This window comes from Callithrix jacchus, chromosome 2, assembly GCF_049354715.1.
Source record: "Callithrix jacchus isolate 240 chromosome 2, calJac240_pri, whole genome shotgun sequence".
NCBI lineage: Eukaryota > Metazoa > Chordata > Mammalia > Primates > Cebidae > Callithrix > Callithrix jacchus.
In genome coordinates, this window is record NC_133503.1 from 74910633 (window position 1) to 74929713 (window position 19081).

General features: G+C 43.1%; 1 protein-coding gene across 6 annotated transcripts in view; it reads left to right on the forward strand.

Annotated features, from left to right (window-relative positions):
* FSTL4 (follistatin like 4) overlaps positions 1 to 19081 on the forward strand; it is a 430768-nt gene that overhangs the window by 118103 nt on the left and 293584 nt on the right. For 3 of the 6 annotated variants that reach the window (XM_054251984.2, XM_054251985.2, XM_078365809.1), the window contains exon 4: positions 11381 to 11491. The exons of the other annotated variants lie outside the window; for them this stretch is intronic. In XM_054251984.2, the coding sequence (XP_054107959.1) occupies positions 11381 to 11491 (111 nt within the window). The remainder of the gene's footprint in view (positions 1 to 11380; positions 11492 to 19081) is intronic. 6 annotated transcript variants of the gene reach the window in all.

Consider the following 19081-nt stretch of genomic DNA (forward strand, 5'->3'; position numbering starts at 1 on the left):
TGATTTGTGGTGCTTCTTCCACTGTTACAACAGCTGCCTCCTGGGTGTTTCTGCCACATCGTGGGATTCTTGTTCCTTCCTCCAGCAGTCACAATTGAGTGGCCTGGAAATGAGTTGCAGAGTTTCTCTGAGCTCAGGGGTACCCACTTATCCATCCAGCCCTACCCCACAGGGGCCTGGTCAAGTTTCAGCCTTGCTCATCAATAGCACAAGTCTCCCATCTCTCATACCAGCTGTAATCCCTTGTTCCCAACCAGTGTGTAAGTGGACTAGCATGTGTGTGGATCCTTCTCACAAATGTTTCTGGCTGCTCGTTTCCCTGGATGGATTCCTGTCAGGGTGCTATGGGCCAAGACATGAAACATCCCATCCACTTTGTTGATTCAACACAGATATGTTTGCTTTTCTGCCTCAGAATGGAGACAGTTGTTTACAGCCTCACCAGTCAAAATATTTACTAAACGTAACCTACAGTTCCAGGATTGAGAGGAGGGTAAACATACAGTTCACTTTCCACGTTGATAAAAACGTTTGCATAAGATGCCTTAACATGCAAGCCTGTGCCCTCCATGCGCCAGAGGGATGTGCTCAAGGCGAAAGTCGCAGGAGCAGGGTTTCCTCAGCAAGCCCAGGCTGCAGGTCCCCTTCTGTTAAATGTCATATTGAAATAAATGTGTACATAAACCAGGCCATACTCTTCAAAGGGACATCAGGATTTCACATCTTCTTACATACAGGTTAGCCCCATGGAATGCAGAGTAAGTTGATGAAAACCTAGGATAGGAATCCCACAGGGTCAAAAGACGCAGTTGTTGAACATTTTATCTTCAAAAGTTACTGCCTCTTAGTGTATTCTGTGCTGGCAGGGTATCCAAAAATTCCTGAAAATTTGTTTTCAATGCAGGATTTCGTTTGTGTTCATGTCTGCTGGGGATAGTCGTTACAACACCAGTGATTCAGTGAACTCACTCTGGTGCGATGCTAGATCTGGAACGCTTTCAAGGAAATGAAATTACACATTTGTAAACACAGAGTTGTTAAAAAAAATCATAAGTATCATTTTAGGCAGGATAACATAGTGCTAAGGCCCCAGCAGCAGGTAGAAGTTGCAGAACGGTCACACAGGAAGTCCTCCATCATCCCAGATTCCAGGGGAAGTGGAAATCTCTTCCTTTTCTTTTTTCTTTCTGCCATTGTTGACATGGTATTAAGTCCACAGTAAGTGTGTTTAATTTCTCTGTTCCTCAGTGCCTTTAACTATAAAATGGATGCTAATACCTACCTCGCAGGGCTATCAAAGGAACCAAAATGTCTTAGTATGGCTAAAGTGCTGAAAACAGTGTCTGGCACATGTGTTTTTACACATGCTGCAGCTCTGTAATTCACTACTGGGATTTCTTTCTCATAACCTTGTGTAGTTTGAAGCAGTGATTGGCCGGGGTCTGTTTTCTGTCTCAGAAGAAAATAGACATTGAAGAAAGGGGCAAGAAGGCTCAACATCCAGCAGAAGGACGATCTGAGTTGACCCTGGACCCATCCACGATCCTCACTCCAAACATATAGAAATGCCAGATACAATATTACTGGGAAAAATGTGTATTTTTCTAAATATATGTCTGGACTTGAAGGTAAGAGAAATTCCTAAGTACAAAAAATGAACAAACTACTCTCAAAGGCAGTGATGAATGAGCAAGCCAGTGTCATGGCACGCTGAGGTTTGAGGGGGCAGTGTCAGACCCAGCATAGGCCACCAGGGCTAGTAGCAAGGGCTTTTATGTCCATACCAGGGCAGCAAGTGTGGTTTGGGCCTGCACAACATAGAAAGCCTTCTACTTAAGGCCAAGACCAGGGAGGACTGCCCTCTCTGTGAAAATGGGGACTAAGAAAATTGTACCTAATGGTCAAGGAATGTGGCAAGTAGCTTGTGGTCTGCCTAGACTTCAAACCATACTGAATTTACACTACTTATATGATACAGAAATTCTAAACCTAGAAATAAAGATAGAGCTCCTAGAAGAAACACATGTAAATCCATTTTAAAGGACAATCTCCACATCATCATGTATAGGATGCTGATGGGAAAAAGAAAATCTCAGTCTACAACATAAAATTGCAGGTCATAAGGTATGAATTTGCCATCAGGAAGAGTTAACAGACTCAACACATTCTGAAGCTCCTTCAGAATCTTTATGTAATAAAACAATGTAAAAGTAACTATTTAAAAAAATCCATGAGCCGGGCACAGCGGCTCAAACCTGTAATCCCAGCATTTTGGGAGGCTGAGGTGGGCAGATCACCTGAGGTCAGGAGTTTGAGACCAGCCTGACCAACATGGAAAAACCCCATCTCTACTAAAAATATAAAAATAGTTGGGCATGGTGGCACATGTCTGTAATCCCAGCTACTCAGGAGGCTGAGGCAGGAGAATCGCTTGAACCCAGGAGGCAGAGGTTGCATTGAGCCAAGATCGTGCCATTGCACTCCAGCCTGGGAAAAAAGAGCAAAACTCCGTCTCAAAAAAAAAGTCCATGTTTGAAATTAGAATAATAAAAAGAGAGAACAAAGGAATTATAGGGGGAAAAGCAAGCAAATTTAGAAAAGTAGAATGTCTAGAAATTAACTATTTAAATTAATACAATAAATGTATAGTTGAAGAGAGAACTATTGAACAGGAAGATAGCTCTGAGGAAATTACTCAGGAAAGAGCTCAGAGAGACACAAAGATGAAAAATATAAAACAGATATTATGAGAAAATATTAAGATATTGAAATATCAGAAATATTGATAAAAGATATTATTCAGAGTTTTGAAGAACAAGTAGGGAAGTCCATAAGAAAAGTGTAGAGGAGATGAGGGTGAAGAAACCTTGGAAATGATAATTCCTTTTCCAAATTTCTTTAAAAAGATGTAAATGCCAAAATTAAAGCAGCACTCCAAATCATGAACAGTATAAATACAAATTATGTCACAATGATCTGCAGAATACAAAAGATAAAAAGTGGCCAAAGGAAAAAAAAAGATTCACTGCAAAGGAACAATTACTGATGGCAGACTTTTCATTAGTGACAAGGGAAGCCAGAAGGCAATTGAATAATATCTTCTAAATACTGAGAGAAAATAGTCAACTTAGAATTCTATGTGAGAGTGAGGGCAAGGATACTTTCTGATGAAGATTTAAGAGGTTACCACTCATAAACTTTTACTGAAAGAACTTAAGTATATATACTTTAGGAGAAGGACAATTAAACTCAGAAGAAAATAATGTAATATAAAAATGGCTAATGAGAAAGAGAACAGGCAAAAACATATGGGTAATTATAAGTAAGTACTAACTGAAGAAAAACATTGATAATAAAATGACTAATTTGGGGGCATTTTAAAGATGAGGCAAGAGATGGTGATGATGGTCATTACTGAAGAATTTTATGATTCTTGTGTTATTTGAGAAGATACTAGGCCTTAATAAACTTTAGGCTTTAAGTCAAAATGCATTTTGAAAATTTAAGGGTAACCTGTAAAAGAAAAATAGAATATAACTTCCAACAGAAGATTTGAGAAAAAAAAGAGTTGGATAAAAACATTCAGACAACTCAGTAGATGGCAACTCAATAGATGGCAGGGAGGTGGACAAAATGAAGCTAACTAAAAGCGTCATAAGTAATATGTATAAATATATTAATAAGTAATAATATATAGAATAAGTAATATATGTATATAAGTAATATATGGAAATATTTAAATTAAAATATTTTGATAAATTATATTAAAATAATATAGAAATATAAGTAATATATAGAAGTAAAAATAGTATTAAATAAATACTCAAGTTGGCAAAAAACTGAATATATCAGTAAAATGTTTTAGAGGATTGGATTATCTGTTAGTGAACAGTAATTTTCAGATTGAATTTTTAAAATACAGGGATGTGCTGTTTAGGAAGATCATAACTATAATGGCACAGAATTTGAAATGATATTGATGGAAAAATATATACTAACAATACTAAAAGAAAAAGTTATTTGTAGTAACATTAATATCAAAGTATTCTTTAAGACACAAAAGTATTATTGGGTGTACTGCACAGTGACGAAAGAAACAATTCACTGGGAACACATAATCATGAACCTGTATGCACTTAACACAGCTGCTAAATAGGCATAAATGCAAAGCCTGGGACTTACACAATAACAATGACAAATGACAAATTCACAGTCTACGATAATAGGATATTGTAACAGTATTTTTTTTTTTTTTTTTTTTTTTTGAGGCAGAGTTTCGCTCTTGTTACACAGGCTGGAGTGCAATGGCGTGATCTCGGCTCACTGCAACCTCCGCCTCCTGGGTTCAGGCAATTCTCCTGCCTCAGCCTCCTGAGTAGCTGGGACTACAGGCATGTGCCACCATGCCCACCTAATTTTTGTATTTTTAGTAGAGACGGGGTTTCACCATGTTGACCAGGATGGTCTCGATCTCTTGACCTCATGATCTACCCTCCTCGGCCTCCCAAAGTGCTGTGATTACAGGCTTGAGCCACTGCACCTGGATTTTTTTTCTTTTCAATTTTTATTTTAGGTTCAGGGGTACATGTGCAGGTTTATTATGTGAACAAATGGCATGTTGCAGGGTTTCAGTGTACAGATAATTTTGTCACCCAGGTAAATAGCATAGTAAAGATAGTTTGTCAGTCCTTATACTCCTTTCACTCTCCACCCTCAAGTAGGCACTGGTGTCTATTGTTTCCTTCTTTGCATCCATGTGTACTGAATAAAAATTGGATATTTGAAAATGATAACTAATAAGCTTAATCCATTCATTATATGTAAAACTCCACACTCCACACCTAATACACTTTCTTTGCATGCACATTACAAAAATTAGCCACATTCTTGGCCACAAAACAAGTTTCAACAAATACCAAGTAATTGGTAGGCCATATTCCTTAACTAATTTGCACCAAAATTATAAATTATAAACAAAAACCCCACTACAAACCCATACATTTGGAAACTTAAAAACACTTTTTGAAATAACTCAAGAGTCAGAGAATAGGTCCTAACTGAAATCACTGAAAGTTTAGAACAAACAATAGTGAGCTCACTACATATTAAAGCATATAGGATGCTGCTAAAGCAGTACTTGGAGGAAGAGTGATAGCCCTCAGTATAATTTTAGAAAATTAGAGTCAGTAGTTTAACTCAAGTACTTTTAAAATAATAGAGAAAAGAGCATGCCTTGATAGAAAATAAACAATAGTGAGAATCAACAAAATCAAAATCTGGCCTCCTGGAAAAAAAGGAATTTTAAATATGTCAAACCCTGGCCAGACTGGCAATAATGCTTATGTACCAGAGACTGTTCTATGTGAATTATGTGTTTCAATTCACTCAAAGGTCAAAATGACCTAAGAAGTAGATGAGTTTGTTACTAATTTTGTCATACAGCTACTAGTACTCTGTGACACCTGAACAAAACACTTCCATTGTAGGACATTCCTGCATTTTTCATGGTACCCTGCAGATTTTTTTAAAAAATCAATGAGGCAAAGATGGGAGACTTATGAGAAAAATACACATAAACTAGGGCAGGTAAAATTAACTTGATAAAGGCAAGAAACTAATTTGACAAGGAGGAAAATGTCCTGTACTGAGGACCTGGAATGAGATGTTTCCTGGAAGTCAAGGTTAGCATGGAAGCCAGCATTTCCTGTCAAAAGGAATGAGTTGTCGAAGATGATGTCATTGGTTGCAGCATTCAGGCTGGAGGCTGGCGTTAAGGGCAGAGATAGGTCTTTGATCTCACTAATGTGCATGGGCATCTGTTCAAATGTCAGTGATAAGTGGCTTCCTGTCCTTTGTCACTACCCAGGGAGGGCATCAGGGCCCTACAGGTAGAGTCAAGGAGCTCTCTTGGTCCACATGGAGTGGGGAAACTAGGGCTATTTTGGGAGTGACATATTATGTATCCATTGCTCAGAGGCAGTGTGCTGTCTGCGTGCTAAAAGGGAGTGTTTCCTCCACTAGAACTGGCATTGGTCCCTGAGCCTGGCTCTTTGCATGTCTTCTAAGACTATTTCAGGAGTCTTAGCCCCAAGTTCTCCTGAATGTCACAGGCAGTATCTGCTAGCAGAACCTTCTGCATGGTACCTCAAAGGCACTCCAGCATTCCTCATTTGGAAAATGGAAGCCTCTGGGATAGACGTGTGACAGTAAAAAAAGAAAAGCAAAATGGAGGCCCTCTGTGCTGCTTTAGGTGTTGGCAATGGAAGTCACTTGCATAAACTGCCACATGTATAGGATTATTATGTTATTTAGCTGACTAGGTTCTTCCTCGCTTCTTATGACATTTGGCCCCATCCCAGCACTCAGTGCTGTGAACATCTCTGAACAGGAACCAGGTTTCTGCAGTGGACTATGCCAGGCAGATGCCCCATGTAAGGTTAGCTGAGAAATGGGTTCTCCTGAGGGGCTGCCCTATCACTTCAGGGGTTCAGAGTTTGGTATTTATCTTAAGAATTTTGGATACTTCTGGGCCTGATCAGCAGTGGCACCTTGTGCCAGGATAGGACCCAGAGGGAGGAGTCAACCGTACAATAGCACTGATTGTGCTTATTTAACCCCTGTTACCTGGCCCCTCCCAGTGCCCCTACCCTTTGTCCAAAGGGGTGTTGACAAGATGGCCTTTTAGATAGGTCCTGCAGCAGGAGCTTTGGAGTTCCCAGGTTCTGTGACTTTCTCATGGGCAGTCTCCAGATGCCAGACAGTAAGATTAGTCATCCAGAGGCAGTGAGGGTACATCCTGGGGGCCATGAGATTGGGGTGAGGGTGGCCCTCTAAAGCACACATGACTCATTTACAGCCTAGCACCCCTTACAGCCACTCCCACCCCACAGAAGTTCTTACTGCTATGTTTTCATTTTCTTCAAGAATAAAAATTGGCAATGGTTTGGGAATTTTCTTCCAAATCTACATTTTAATAGCATATTTCTCATCTAGAGATAAACATGATTTCTACCCTACACATGAAAGGACATGCCCCATCATCAATCTGTATAGATTTATTACCATAAAAAAAAGAGCTTAGCTGAGTACAGTCCCTCATGCCTGTAATCCCAGCACTTTGGGAGGCTGAGGTGGACAGATTACTTGAGTCAGGAGTTCAAAACCAGCCTAGCCAACATGGCAAAAGCCCATCTCTACCAAAATACAAAAATTAGCTGGGTGTGGTGGCAGACACCTGTAATCCCAGCTACTCAGGAGGCTGAGACGCGAGAATTGCTTGAACCCATTAGGCGGGGGTTGCAGTGAGCTGAGATTTCATACTGCACTCCTGCCCGGGCAACAGACTGAGATTCCATCTCAAAAAAAGAAAGGAGAGAGAGCTCATCACAAAGATTATCTTAGCTCTCTTGGCTTTTCTTTTTGAAAATAATTCTAAACAATGCAGGATAATTATATCAACAAAAATCAAAATTATAAAATACTAGCTAAAAACCATATGTCTAGATAGTAGCAGATATTCATATTAGGTCCAGTCCTTTAAAGCATCAGCTGTTCAGGAAGAGGTCTGAAAGGTAGTGAACCCTTCACTATCTTTGTATTAGTAGTGAGCCCTTGCCTCTTTGAATGCCAGTTTTCCCATCTGCAAAAGGCTGGTGTTGGACTGGTTGGTCTCTTTCAGACTTAATGATCTATGCTTGGTTCTAGAGATGGCAAAACAGAGGGCTACACCCATGGGGAGACTTGGCCAAGTGTCATCAGCAGCAGAGTTAGCCAGATCCAGTGTCTGCAGGATTTTAAATAGATCAGAGACAGTCACGAAGTGCTCATATAAGTCATTTGCTGTGCCTCAGTGAAAGGCCAGGAATGAGCTCAGTGGGACAGTTGCGGGGGGTGGTCAGCACCATCTGAGATGGTGAGTTCAGCACAGTCCTGGCCACACATCGGAGCACTGCATAGGGAGAAGCCTTCCATGGCCAACTCTCCTTTACTGAGAGAGGACTCATAATCAACCAGGCACCATGCTGAAATGTTTACATCAACTCAGGAAACACTGGCAATAACCCTATGGGGTATGGCTTTTACCTTTAATAAATGAGAGCCTGAGGCTCAGAGGCAGGAGCTCACCTGAGGTCACAGAGATTGATGGACAGCAGAAAATTCACCAAGACAAGGACCCTGTCATTGCACATGCAGGGACTTCGTGAGTGATGCTGAACCTCAGAGTGGCTCATGCTCCATCATCCGCAAGGAAAGATGGTGACAGCTCAGATTGCAGAAGGAAGTGAATACCAAGCAGCAACATACCTCACAGACACCTGCTCTTTACTGTGTGTGATCATCCTGAACCCAGTCACCCTGGGAGGGGCGCAGATCTACGCACCAAGTGCAGGGAGATGTAAGGGCATGACTTGGCCAGTGAGACCAGGATCTCTGTGTCAGGCCTTCCACATGCTCAGAGAGGAAAATGCCCACATCAGAGCATCTTCTTGAGCAATATGCTCACAGGGTCCTTCTACACAGTTCATTGGTGAATAGGATTCCAGAATCAGACCCACTCCCCCAAGACACAGCTGCTGGCAAGGGTAATATAAGTAAGTGGGACTCCTTTGCAAAGCCGTGTGCTGCAAGAGTATGCAGTTCTTAGAAGGCAGGGTCAGGGGCCTCCTGCCAGTGTCATGTATCAGGTGGGAACCCCAGATTCTCCCCTACTGGCTGCATAACTTTGAGCAAGTTATCCTCCCTGGGCCTCAGTTTCCTCATACGTCAAATAGGGATAACATTACTTTGCTCTATTTTGTGTGCTTCAATATGCATGTTAGTGCCTAAGAAGGTGTGGTTCAAGGCTCCTCCCTGCTTCACCCACCCACTGCCAGCCCCTGCTCTGGGATCACTGGCCCCTGTGAGGCCATTGCTTCAGACCAGGAGCTGGGTTTGGCAGGGTGAAGAGGGGACAGTTTCTAGGTTTTGCAGTAACACAATTGTAAAGGGTCACGGGGGTCGTGTTGCCTTTCTTAGCACAAGAGATGAAAGTAACTTTTGTTGGGTGGTGAATTTTTCATGGGGAAACATATTTTTCTTCCACTTATCTCCTCAAATGCGTTTGCAGATGTGGTTGATGTCTGAGCTAGTTTTAAAGAAAATGAAGGACAGAACAGGAGAGGGAATGCCTGATGGAATTTTGTCCCTTTCTCCTATTCCTCAGAGAAATCAATCCCCCTCCTTCTCTCCCTTCTCTCTCTTTTTCCTTCTCTCCCCCACGTCTCTCTCTCCTCCTCTCTCTCCTGCTCTCCGTCGTTCTCCTTCAGTCTCTCACTGTCTCTGTGTGTCTCTCTTCCTTGCCCTTTCTTGGTCTCTGCTTCTCCCCTCCCCTCACGCCTCATCCTCCCTGAGGACATGTGGGAGTATCCCAGAGTGTGAGAGTATCACACTCTGATACTCTCGTAGTGTGTCTCTCTGTGTCAGTCTCTTGCTCTTGGTCTCTCTCTCCTGCCTTCCCCAATCCTGTCTCTGTCCCTGTCTCCCAGGCCCCTCTGCCCACACCTTGCTCATTCTCCTCCATGAACCTGTGTTTTACGGATGATCCCATGAAGGCCACATGTTCATGAGTGTGAGCCAATCTTGCCATGAGTGCTATTCTCCCAGGGGCTGGTCCTTCACATTTCCTACACCCTTGGGAATAAGCCCATTCACCAACAGGAAGACAGGTTCCATAGTCTAGACTGGAAAAAACTGGAATTTGCCACTTGAAGGAGAGTTTGTTTTCTGGAAGAAGCCCATTGTGACAAGTAATGTGTTGAGGTAATGGAGATGTACTTCCTCTGATAACTGTGGCTCAGGAACAAAACATGTCCATGTACAGTGGGTAAGATGCTCCCAGGTTCTCGAGGCAAACCTCAGCAACTCAGCCCTGGTCCTGAATGGTATTTGACTCTTGAGTCAGCAACTGGGCTGAGTTTTCCAGGGCCAGCATGCTTGCTGAGGACCTGAACACTGCTGCAGCCTGCAGGAGTGTGTCCTGCCAGCCCACTTAGGACAATAGTTTGTTTACAGCTGTGGTCGCTGCTGCTATTTGCATATTTACTTGGAGTGAGCAATTATAAATCATTTACCTCTCTTAAAGTGGGTTTAAAGGATCTCTGCTGAGCAGCAAGTCCTGGCCATGTTTCCTTAGCCTAATTTGAGTTGCTGCATATACTGAAATTAAATTACTTTTCACATTCAATGTTCCCAAATTCAGCCATTGCCAACACAGGCTGGCCGTCCTCCCAATTAGCCTGAACCAACAGGGTTTGCCTGCATGGGAAGCAGCACCATTACCTGCCCATAAAGGGTTCCCTCCTGCTTTCTCTACGAGTCTCCAGGCAGATGTTCTTCAGCATCTGCTCCCAAGAGCTGGCTGTGAATGTGAACTCTGCCTCCTTAGTTGTTCAGAAGCACATGCTTAAGAGAACGAATTTTTCTACAGCAGGGGCTGCTGAAGGGTCTTCTTTGTGGCCATCAAAAGAAACTCTTGCAATGTCTGATGAAATTATTTTCTGGACAGAGAACTGGCGCTACCTGGGGGAGGCATATTTCATTTTTAAAACAAAATGTTACTGTCAAGGGTAATATTCATGTTTTAAAATCCTTAACAAAGAAAAAAGGGAAGAGCTAGAAAGTTCTTTGGGTGAAGTTACCCTTCAAACTGTGCCTGAATTGAGCCTGAGCCCGAACTGCATGATGACTTTCCTGCAGCAATAATAAAAACTGTTACCTAATAAACACAAGGTGCTTACATTTAGATAGCTCTGAGCTGTCACATTCACAATCTCAACCCATTCTATGACGACCATACAAAGTAAGAAGGAAGGAATCCCCACTTACTGAAGGGAAAGATGAAGCCCTCATGCTGACATCAGTTGCAGAAGTGTGGCTACATTTCAAGTGTCCTGACTGCTGACCTGAGGCTCTTTTCACTGTGTTGTGTTGCTATTGAAGAGACGGTAGACCGTGTTGCTGAGCAGCGTGTAGGAAGGGCTTCCACCAAGTGCAGATAAAGCAGTGAAGGTCTAGAAAGCAGGGGAAATTCTTTTTGTGTTTTGGCAAAAGCAGGATGAGAATTCTAAGATGACCTGTTTTGAACCTTATACAATAGCATATTTTTCTTTGACACATGATGGTTCTTATAAAAGTAAGAGAATAAAGCTTTTCTCCCATGTAAGCTAGTAGATATCTTCTATTCTTCCTTCTTGGCTAGTGAAGAAAACCGAGATTTTAAACTCTATTTCTTAAAAGGTTTTATTTGTGTAAGTGGCCTCTCTTCCACTGTCATCGTCAAAATTCTTGTGAGAGGGCCTTTCCATGAAACGCCACTTAAAGCTTTTTTCTTCCTCTACTTCAGTGTTCTGCAAAGAAGGCTCAGAGATTGTGATGGTGCCACACCTTCCATTTGCTTCAGGAGTTCACACCTGGGAGAGGAGGACATTGCCCAATCTGCTGTGCAGCAGAGAAGGTGCCACACCCGGGGGGGGAGGGCAGAGAATCTACATGGACCTGCTACTTAGGCAGAGGTGCATCTGGAGGAAAGTGGACAGGGGCAGTGAAAGGCAGCTGGGTGGCTGGAGCCAATGTGGAGAGCTGGAGATCTGAGGTAGGGGTAGGGAAAGAAGAGTTCAGAGAAAGACAGCAGGAGTGGACATTCTCGCTTGGAGGCCTGGCAGGCCACAGGGAGGAGCCACAGGCAGGAGCCACAGGCAGGAGAGCCTTTATAGCCAAAACCTCTGTAGTACAGAATGCTGGGCAAGGCCTTGGCTTGGGTAAGGGCCAAGGAGGCAGCCTGTGGGCTGTGTAGCAAAACTGGCAGAAGGAAAGGATTTTGTTTCCTGCTCAGCACCTTCTGTCCCTGCCCAAACCCCTGCCTGGAGACCTACTGATGTCTCCCCCGAATGCCCCACATGCACCTTGCTGAACCACAAAGACTGATCATGAGCAGCTCTGAAGCACCAAAAGGAAAAGCCTGGCTCATGAACTGGCCTTGGCTTCCAGGCTAAATAATAAGCCAACTCTGAAGCTAGGATCAGAGGGTGGACTGTGGTGAAAGAATAGACGATAACTAGCCCACCCATGGGGGACTGCAGTGGCCTTAAATGGTCTGGCTTTAAAGAGGGTCCAATCAGAGCCCCAGCCAGCTTATCATAGCCATTTTATTGGTATGCCTGCTAGGAATGGGCTCCTGCTGTCTACACACATATAGGGGCATGTACACTTGCAGCCCTGACTGCCTTTAGTCACATGCCTTTTGCTGGGCATTTGTGCTGTCTCTGTATTAGTTCATTTTCATATTGCTAAGACTGGGAAATTTACAAAGAAAGAGAGGTTTAATGGACTCACAGTTCCACATGGCTGGGGAGGCCTCACAATCACAGTGGAAGGCAAAGGAGGAGCAAAGGCATGTCTTACGTGGCAGCAGGCAAGAGAGTGTGTGCAAGGGAACTTCCCTTTGTAAAACCATCAGATCTCATGAGACTAACATGAGAACAGCATGGGAAAAACCTGCCCCCATGATTCAATTACCTCCCACTAGGCCCCTCCCATGACACATGATGATGATGGGAACTACAATTCAAGATGAGATTTGAGTGGGGACACAGCCAAACCATATCTTTCTCCAAAGGTGGCTTCGTTCCATGGCAGCCTGCAAGTTCCTGTTCAATGCTCAGTCCTGGCTGTTTGGCCCAAAGTAGTCTGGATTATCAGTACAAGACCTGAGAGTCATCATTCCCAGAAAATGCAAAGCTTCCCTGTGGGCTTTCTCTGAACCTCCCTCCTGCCAATTTGCACAGCTGAGGGATCGCAGAGCCTCTGCCCTTTCTGGGAGGCCTTGGGATCCCCACTGTCAACACCTTACCTACACGCCCTGCCTGCCATTTGCTGTCACCTGCTCACTATCACCTGCTCACTATCCCCATAGCTAGGGCCCCAGGGGTCTGTGTTTCTACTGTGGAGCTGTGAGGCTGTGCTGTGGGCAGCCTGGCTAGTTCTCTGGCAGGGAGAATTGTACCATGGGCAAGGTGAGGGGTCAGCCTCTGTTAGACCTACAGTATTCTCTGGAAGTAGTCAATTTCTGTGAACTCTTGAGGGCCTGCAACAACCACGGCTGAGCCCAGACTAACCCCTGGGCAGCTGCTACCCTTGCCAGTCATGTTTCATGGGAGCCTAATCACTTTCAACAGACTCTTCTATTGTGTCAATTGCTTGTAGTAAATGTTATTCTGCAGCATTGATGCTAGGGCAGTGCCAGCCAGAAACCTGTGCAGTGCTCAGATCTGGCTCTTTGGCCCGAGGTAGTCTAGATGATCAGACTGGGTTTATTTTTCTTGGCATTGCAATCTGGCTTCCTCGTTCTCTTTCAAACACACATTTGCATGGCATTTCCTTCCATACTGAGCATATTCCATTAACAGTCTTGGGATTCCACCTTCCCTTTGCAATATGGATGTTTCTGCATCAGATAGCTTAGCTGTTAGTGAATCTGGCACTGCATCTGCAGACACAGCCAGACCACAGCCCAGTTCATCTTCAGACATTTACCTTTTCCACACTGGAGGCAACTTCCCTTGCCCCTCCCCTCCTTCTCAAGATAAATTCCCCAAAGTTTAGACCCAGCACTTTCTGCCTACCCTCATGGTTTTTGTTGCTGTATGAATGCCCTCTTAGATGGCACAGAGAGGGGTTGGAGATTTACAGCCCTTTGTATTATGACTGCATTTGAGCTGCTATACCCAGCAGCAGACCTCTTCCTTTTGATGATGGGTCAATTCTGGGTTGCTCTATTGGCTTCTTCATCAGACTGTAAGTTCCATGTAGGTTGGGGCTATGTCTGACTTGTTCACCCTTGTGAACCCAGACAGTGGCCCAGAGCCTGGCACACTCAATAAACATTTATCTAATGTACAAATAAATAGAATGTTCTTTCAAGCTGAGTGGCTGACTACCTATGACAAGTTCCCTCCATATTAATTCTTAACAGCTTTTTTTTTTTTTTTTTTTTGAGACAGTTTCACTCTGTCACCGAAGCTGGAGTGCAGTGGCACAATCTTGGCTCACTGCAACCTCCAAGCCTCAAGTGATTCTCCTGCCTTAGCCTCCCAACTATCTGGAACTATAGGTACATGCTACCATGCCCAACTGATTTTTGTATTTTTAGTAGAGATATGCGGTTTTATCATGTTGGCCAGGCTGGTCTCAAACTCCTGGCCTCAAGTGATCCACCCGCTTTAGCTCCCAAAGTGCTGGGATTATAGACATGAAACACCATGCCTGGCCAATATTTGATAGCTCTTGAATGATCAGTCTCAGAAATAAAATTTGCATCCAAACTAACCCCAAGCAAGAGTTAAACATCTCAGGGCCAGAGAGCTACAGGCTCACTGCTCACGGAGTCACATGTACATACCTCGGGACATCCTTGGCAAACAGCACAGTGCACAGCCCAGCCAGGCTAGCTTGTTAGGGCTTATTAGGCCAACAGCCACGGTCCCTTCCAGCCTGGGTTCCAGAGGTGTCTGAGATAACTAGGACTGCCGCTTTGTCACGGCTGGCCTGTCTCCCTCCACACACAGGGCTGTAAATGTGATGTGTGGCACCTGCTGTGTGCTGTCAGGAGCTGCTCTTTTCTTGAAAGTTTTGCTGAAAGGTAAGTGAGGCTTTGGGGGGATCTCATTTGAAAATCAAGTTTCCTCTTCACAAAGAAACAGAAGAACTATCATCCACTAAAGCATTTCTGCAGGATCATGAAGAAGGTTATTTAGCTGGGGTGGCAGCCTCCGGAGCAGAGGTTCAAGAACTAGATGCTAGATTGTGCAGGGACTGCCCAGAGGCCTTGTTGGGGAGAATACAGTGGAAAACATTGAGGTAGAGGAGACTCTGGCTCTAACCACTTCGACGCCAGGGCTCTGTCTCCCCCTCTCCAGGAGCTGGGCCCACAAGTAGAACAGGCTTAACATTCATCCAAGTCAAATATAACCAGGACAAGGAGTGACTGGGGTTGAATCAGAGAATGTCCCCTTAAGGCATTAGTGACTTTGAAAGCTGTGTGTGCTATTCCAGAGGTCGCTTATCGCCACGCTTCTCCCCTTCACTGCCACAGCATGACCATGAAGCACTTTGGCAGCATTTTAATCTCCTTGGTTTCTGTGAGAAACTCAAATAGTAGTTATGGCAAATATTTATGTAGGGCTCATTCTGCACCAGGAACCAGTCTGATGGTGAAAGGGTTAATAGCATGGTCCCGATTTCGCAGATGAGGAAACTGAGGCTTACCGAGGTGAAGTAATTTGCCCAAGGTCATCAGGCCAGTTGGTAGTCCAGCTGAGATTCAAACCTGGGCAGTCTGACTCCAGCCTGTGAGTCCCTCCCCTCATATCTGCCTGCTGCATACAGGGGTGGTATGACCAGCAGGGTCAACTTTACCTGGGGTTCCACATCAGCCTTTCTCCCTTGCACTTGGTGTTAGGTCCTGGATCACAAATATCATCTTATTGGATCCTTATAGGGAGGGTAGAGTGTCCCCCTCCTCTTTAATTTTTTGCAGTTTTTATTCAATTTATTTTGTTTAAACAGATACAAGACACATTAGCCACACTGCTATGCATTTCCCAAAGACCACAGGAAAAAACTTATGGCATTAAGATAGTATTTCATTTTCTAACAGCTTTACTGCAATATAATTTACATGCCATAAATCTCATCCATTTTATGTACAGGTCAATGATTTTTGGTCTATTTACAGAATTATCTAAAATTAGTTTGTCACTACAATCTAATTTTAGAACATTTTCATCCCTGCAACAGAAACTTCATGCCAATATACAGGCACCTCTATACCCACCCCAACCATAGGCAACCCCTAACTCACTTTTTTTCACTGTTCTCCTGCCTCTTCCAGGCATGTGTCACATGGACTCGTACATGAGGTGGCACCTTGTTTCTGACTTTCTCCACTGGGCACAGTGTTCCTGAGCTTCCTCCATGTTGTCACGTGTATTTGGGTTGCTGGATCATATTCCATCACATGTGCCACATTTTGTGCATCCGTCGATCAGATGATGAACATCTTGGTTACTTCCACTTTTTGGCTATTGTATTACCCTGTTTAGATGGAAAAAGAACTGCATCCTAGAGAAGTCTTATGGCCTCGGTATAGACATCATCAGTGGAGCCTCGCTGGCCCAGGGCTGGTGGCTTCTCCTTGGCTCACTCATCGAAATCGACACCTATTTACTCCTTTTGTGTGCCCAGCACTGGGCTCAGCCCTGGGAGCCCTGCAGCAAGTCAGATGCACGTGGTCCATGCTAGCGGAGGGAGGCAGGTAGCAAGTGAGCAGATAAAGGCCGGTGAGTGTTAGGTAGTGATGAGTGCTGGGAAGGAAATGAAGTAAGATGATGTTGAGACATGTAGTAAGAACTTTAAACTTTTTCTGCCTTTTCATTTTATTTAAAGTTCTCTCAGTTTCTCCCCAGCATTAGAAATGTCTATTTTACTTAAAGAATTTTCCAAATAAATTTCACATTACATGGAAAATGTTCAAAGATTTGAGAGGTGAGAAATCATTTTTACCTGTTTGTGTTAGGGACTGAGACATTCCTGTGGATGGGTTGGCTTCTCTTTGTGGAGTCCCCACTTCCCTCTGCCACCACTCCTGCCCAACAAGGCACCCTCCTTTCCATTCAGCAGTCCAGGTCAGCGCAGAGGCCTCAGTAGCCCCAAGCTGAAACTGCATTCATGTGTGTGAGCAAATTACCCCAGTTATCTGGCCATGTAGAAAGCTACAGTTTTGCTCTTCATGAAAAATTAAAATCTTGTCGTGATCTGATAGACGGAAAAGGATGAGGCAACTTGGAGCAACTCAGCTATTGTTGATCAGGCAGATGATAAACTACACATTTTCTTGTCTCAGGGGATCAATGGAGAATCTTAGAGAGAAACTCACAGAAGAAATTAAGATTACATTTGCAAGCCTGTAATATGGGGAATGCATTCTAACAACTGCAGCAAAATAAGGCTCTCTCCTGAAAATGTATTATTTATCCCCGCCTGTTACCACAGTTACGGATGCTCCTTCCTGTGGTCTGAACCCGAGTGGGTTATGGAAGCAGTCCAGAGACAGAAGCCTTGCTCACCAATACAGTTAGAATTTCAGATGAGCAGTCAAGATATTTTTAGACTGTTTGTGTGTACAGTCACACCGTAAATCGTGATGATGAAGGTAGCCGAGTGAGCCTGAACCCAAATGGGACCTCAGTGTGGGCTTTATGCAGCATACATTTTATTAAGAGAAAAAAATCAGGGAATTGGTGATGTGGCTCATTCCCACACATTTTTCATTAGTAATATCTTGGAAGAACATCAAAAGTGGTTTTTGGTTCAATGGGGACCTTCAGCAGAAGGACATAATTTGCTTCCTAATGAAGCTTACTCACACAACGATGTGTACCGCAGTGAAAATCGGGATGAGATACTTGTGTGGCTGACATTAATGACTGGCATCTACCTCAGATGTCATCATGTCAAATCCACACTGGCCAGACACTGAGAACTTTCTGGTAATTGAAGCATAAAGTGAAGCATAAAGTGTCCCCAACAAGAGAGATGCCTCAGTTCCTAAGACAGAGTTATTAATTATTTGGGCAAATTTCCATCTGAATTCTATGGAAAATTGGCACTTCTCAGGAAAAGAAAAAAAACACATTTTTTGCAGAGTTTTGAAGATAAAGTTTGAAGAAGATGCTTTCAAAAAAGTTGCTGCTCAAACCAATTATTATTTCAGCAGGTTGTTCTGTAAGAAAAGAGAAGAGACAAAACATTAAAGGGTCATTTCCTCCCTGTGCCTTCTTGAGAAGTACTGTGAGTCCATTAAGAGGGGGGTTTTGGGAATCACACAGCACAGTTTAATTTGCTACTCTCGTGGCCTTGGGCAAGCCACGTGTTCTCTCCAGCCTCAGTTTTTTTATTTGTAAATTGGGAACATAGTGAAACCCTGTCTTCCCAGGCTTGCTAGGAGGATTAAATGAGTTGTATGAAAAATCATTGAATATTGAACACAGACTAGCAGGCATAAAGTAAATGCCCAACATAATGGTGGTTCATTGGAGAGACCCAAAAAGAATGGAGCTTGTTAGAATATAAGAGCAAATGAGAGAGAAAACGGCTGAACTGCTTATTGGTTATCTGAGAAATTTGATTCCTTTCCTTTAGAAATCAGAGTAGTATTTGTATAAGCCTACTGAGCTATCTGCAGATTTCAAGAATATATTTTAAGCTTTTTCTTTATTTTTTTCTTTCTTCTTTCTTTCTAGATTTTTTTCTCACTAGTAATTATTGAATCATTTAAGCAGATATTATAAACCAAATTTTAAACATAAATAGTGGGTAAACTTCTTCATGTCTGTGGTATTATTTTCTTGCTCCTTAAGCAAAATGCTGATAGCAGAATAAGGCTTCAGGGGCATAAAAGTCAATAAGAAAATGATTTACTGAGAACATACTGTGTGCCAGACCCAGCCCCACCCCCAGATGTTGGGACACTTTGCCTAAGAGGCCAAGGTCAAGGCCAAGGTCATGGGTGTAACCTTTAGGTGGGTCAGTTAGGTTCATTCTGATTGGCTTGATCTTCAGGTGAAGAAGGATCCCATGACCACAGCCCTAGGGCCTGGTATCCCTGGCTCAGGCTAAGCTTGGTTCCCAACATCAATTAGCCACTTCCCAAGTTCATACTGTGCGGCACAAGATAGACCTTACAAATTGCCTTCCAGTTATAGTTATTATGTGTGTGTGTGTGTGTGTGTGTGTGTGTGTGTGTGTGTGTGTGTTTGAGATACATATAAAGATATATATATAAAGATGGCTCATTAATATATATTATATTGTTTATGTATTTTATGTTTATATATATAATCTTTATTTCCTCTAGATAAAGAATAAGTAATAAGTGTAGATGGGTCATGTAATATATATATACAATATGTAAATATATTAAAAAAAATATATATATATATATATAGAGAGAGAGAGAGAGAGACATATATATAAAAAAAGATGGCTC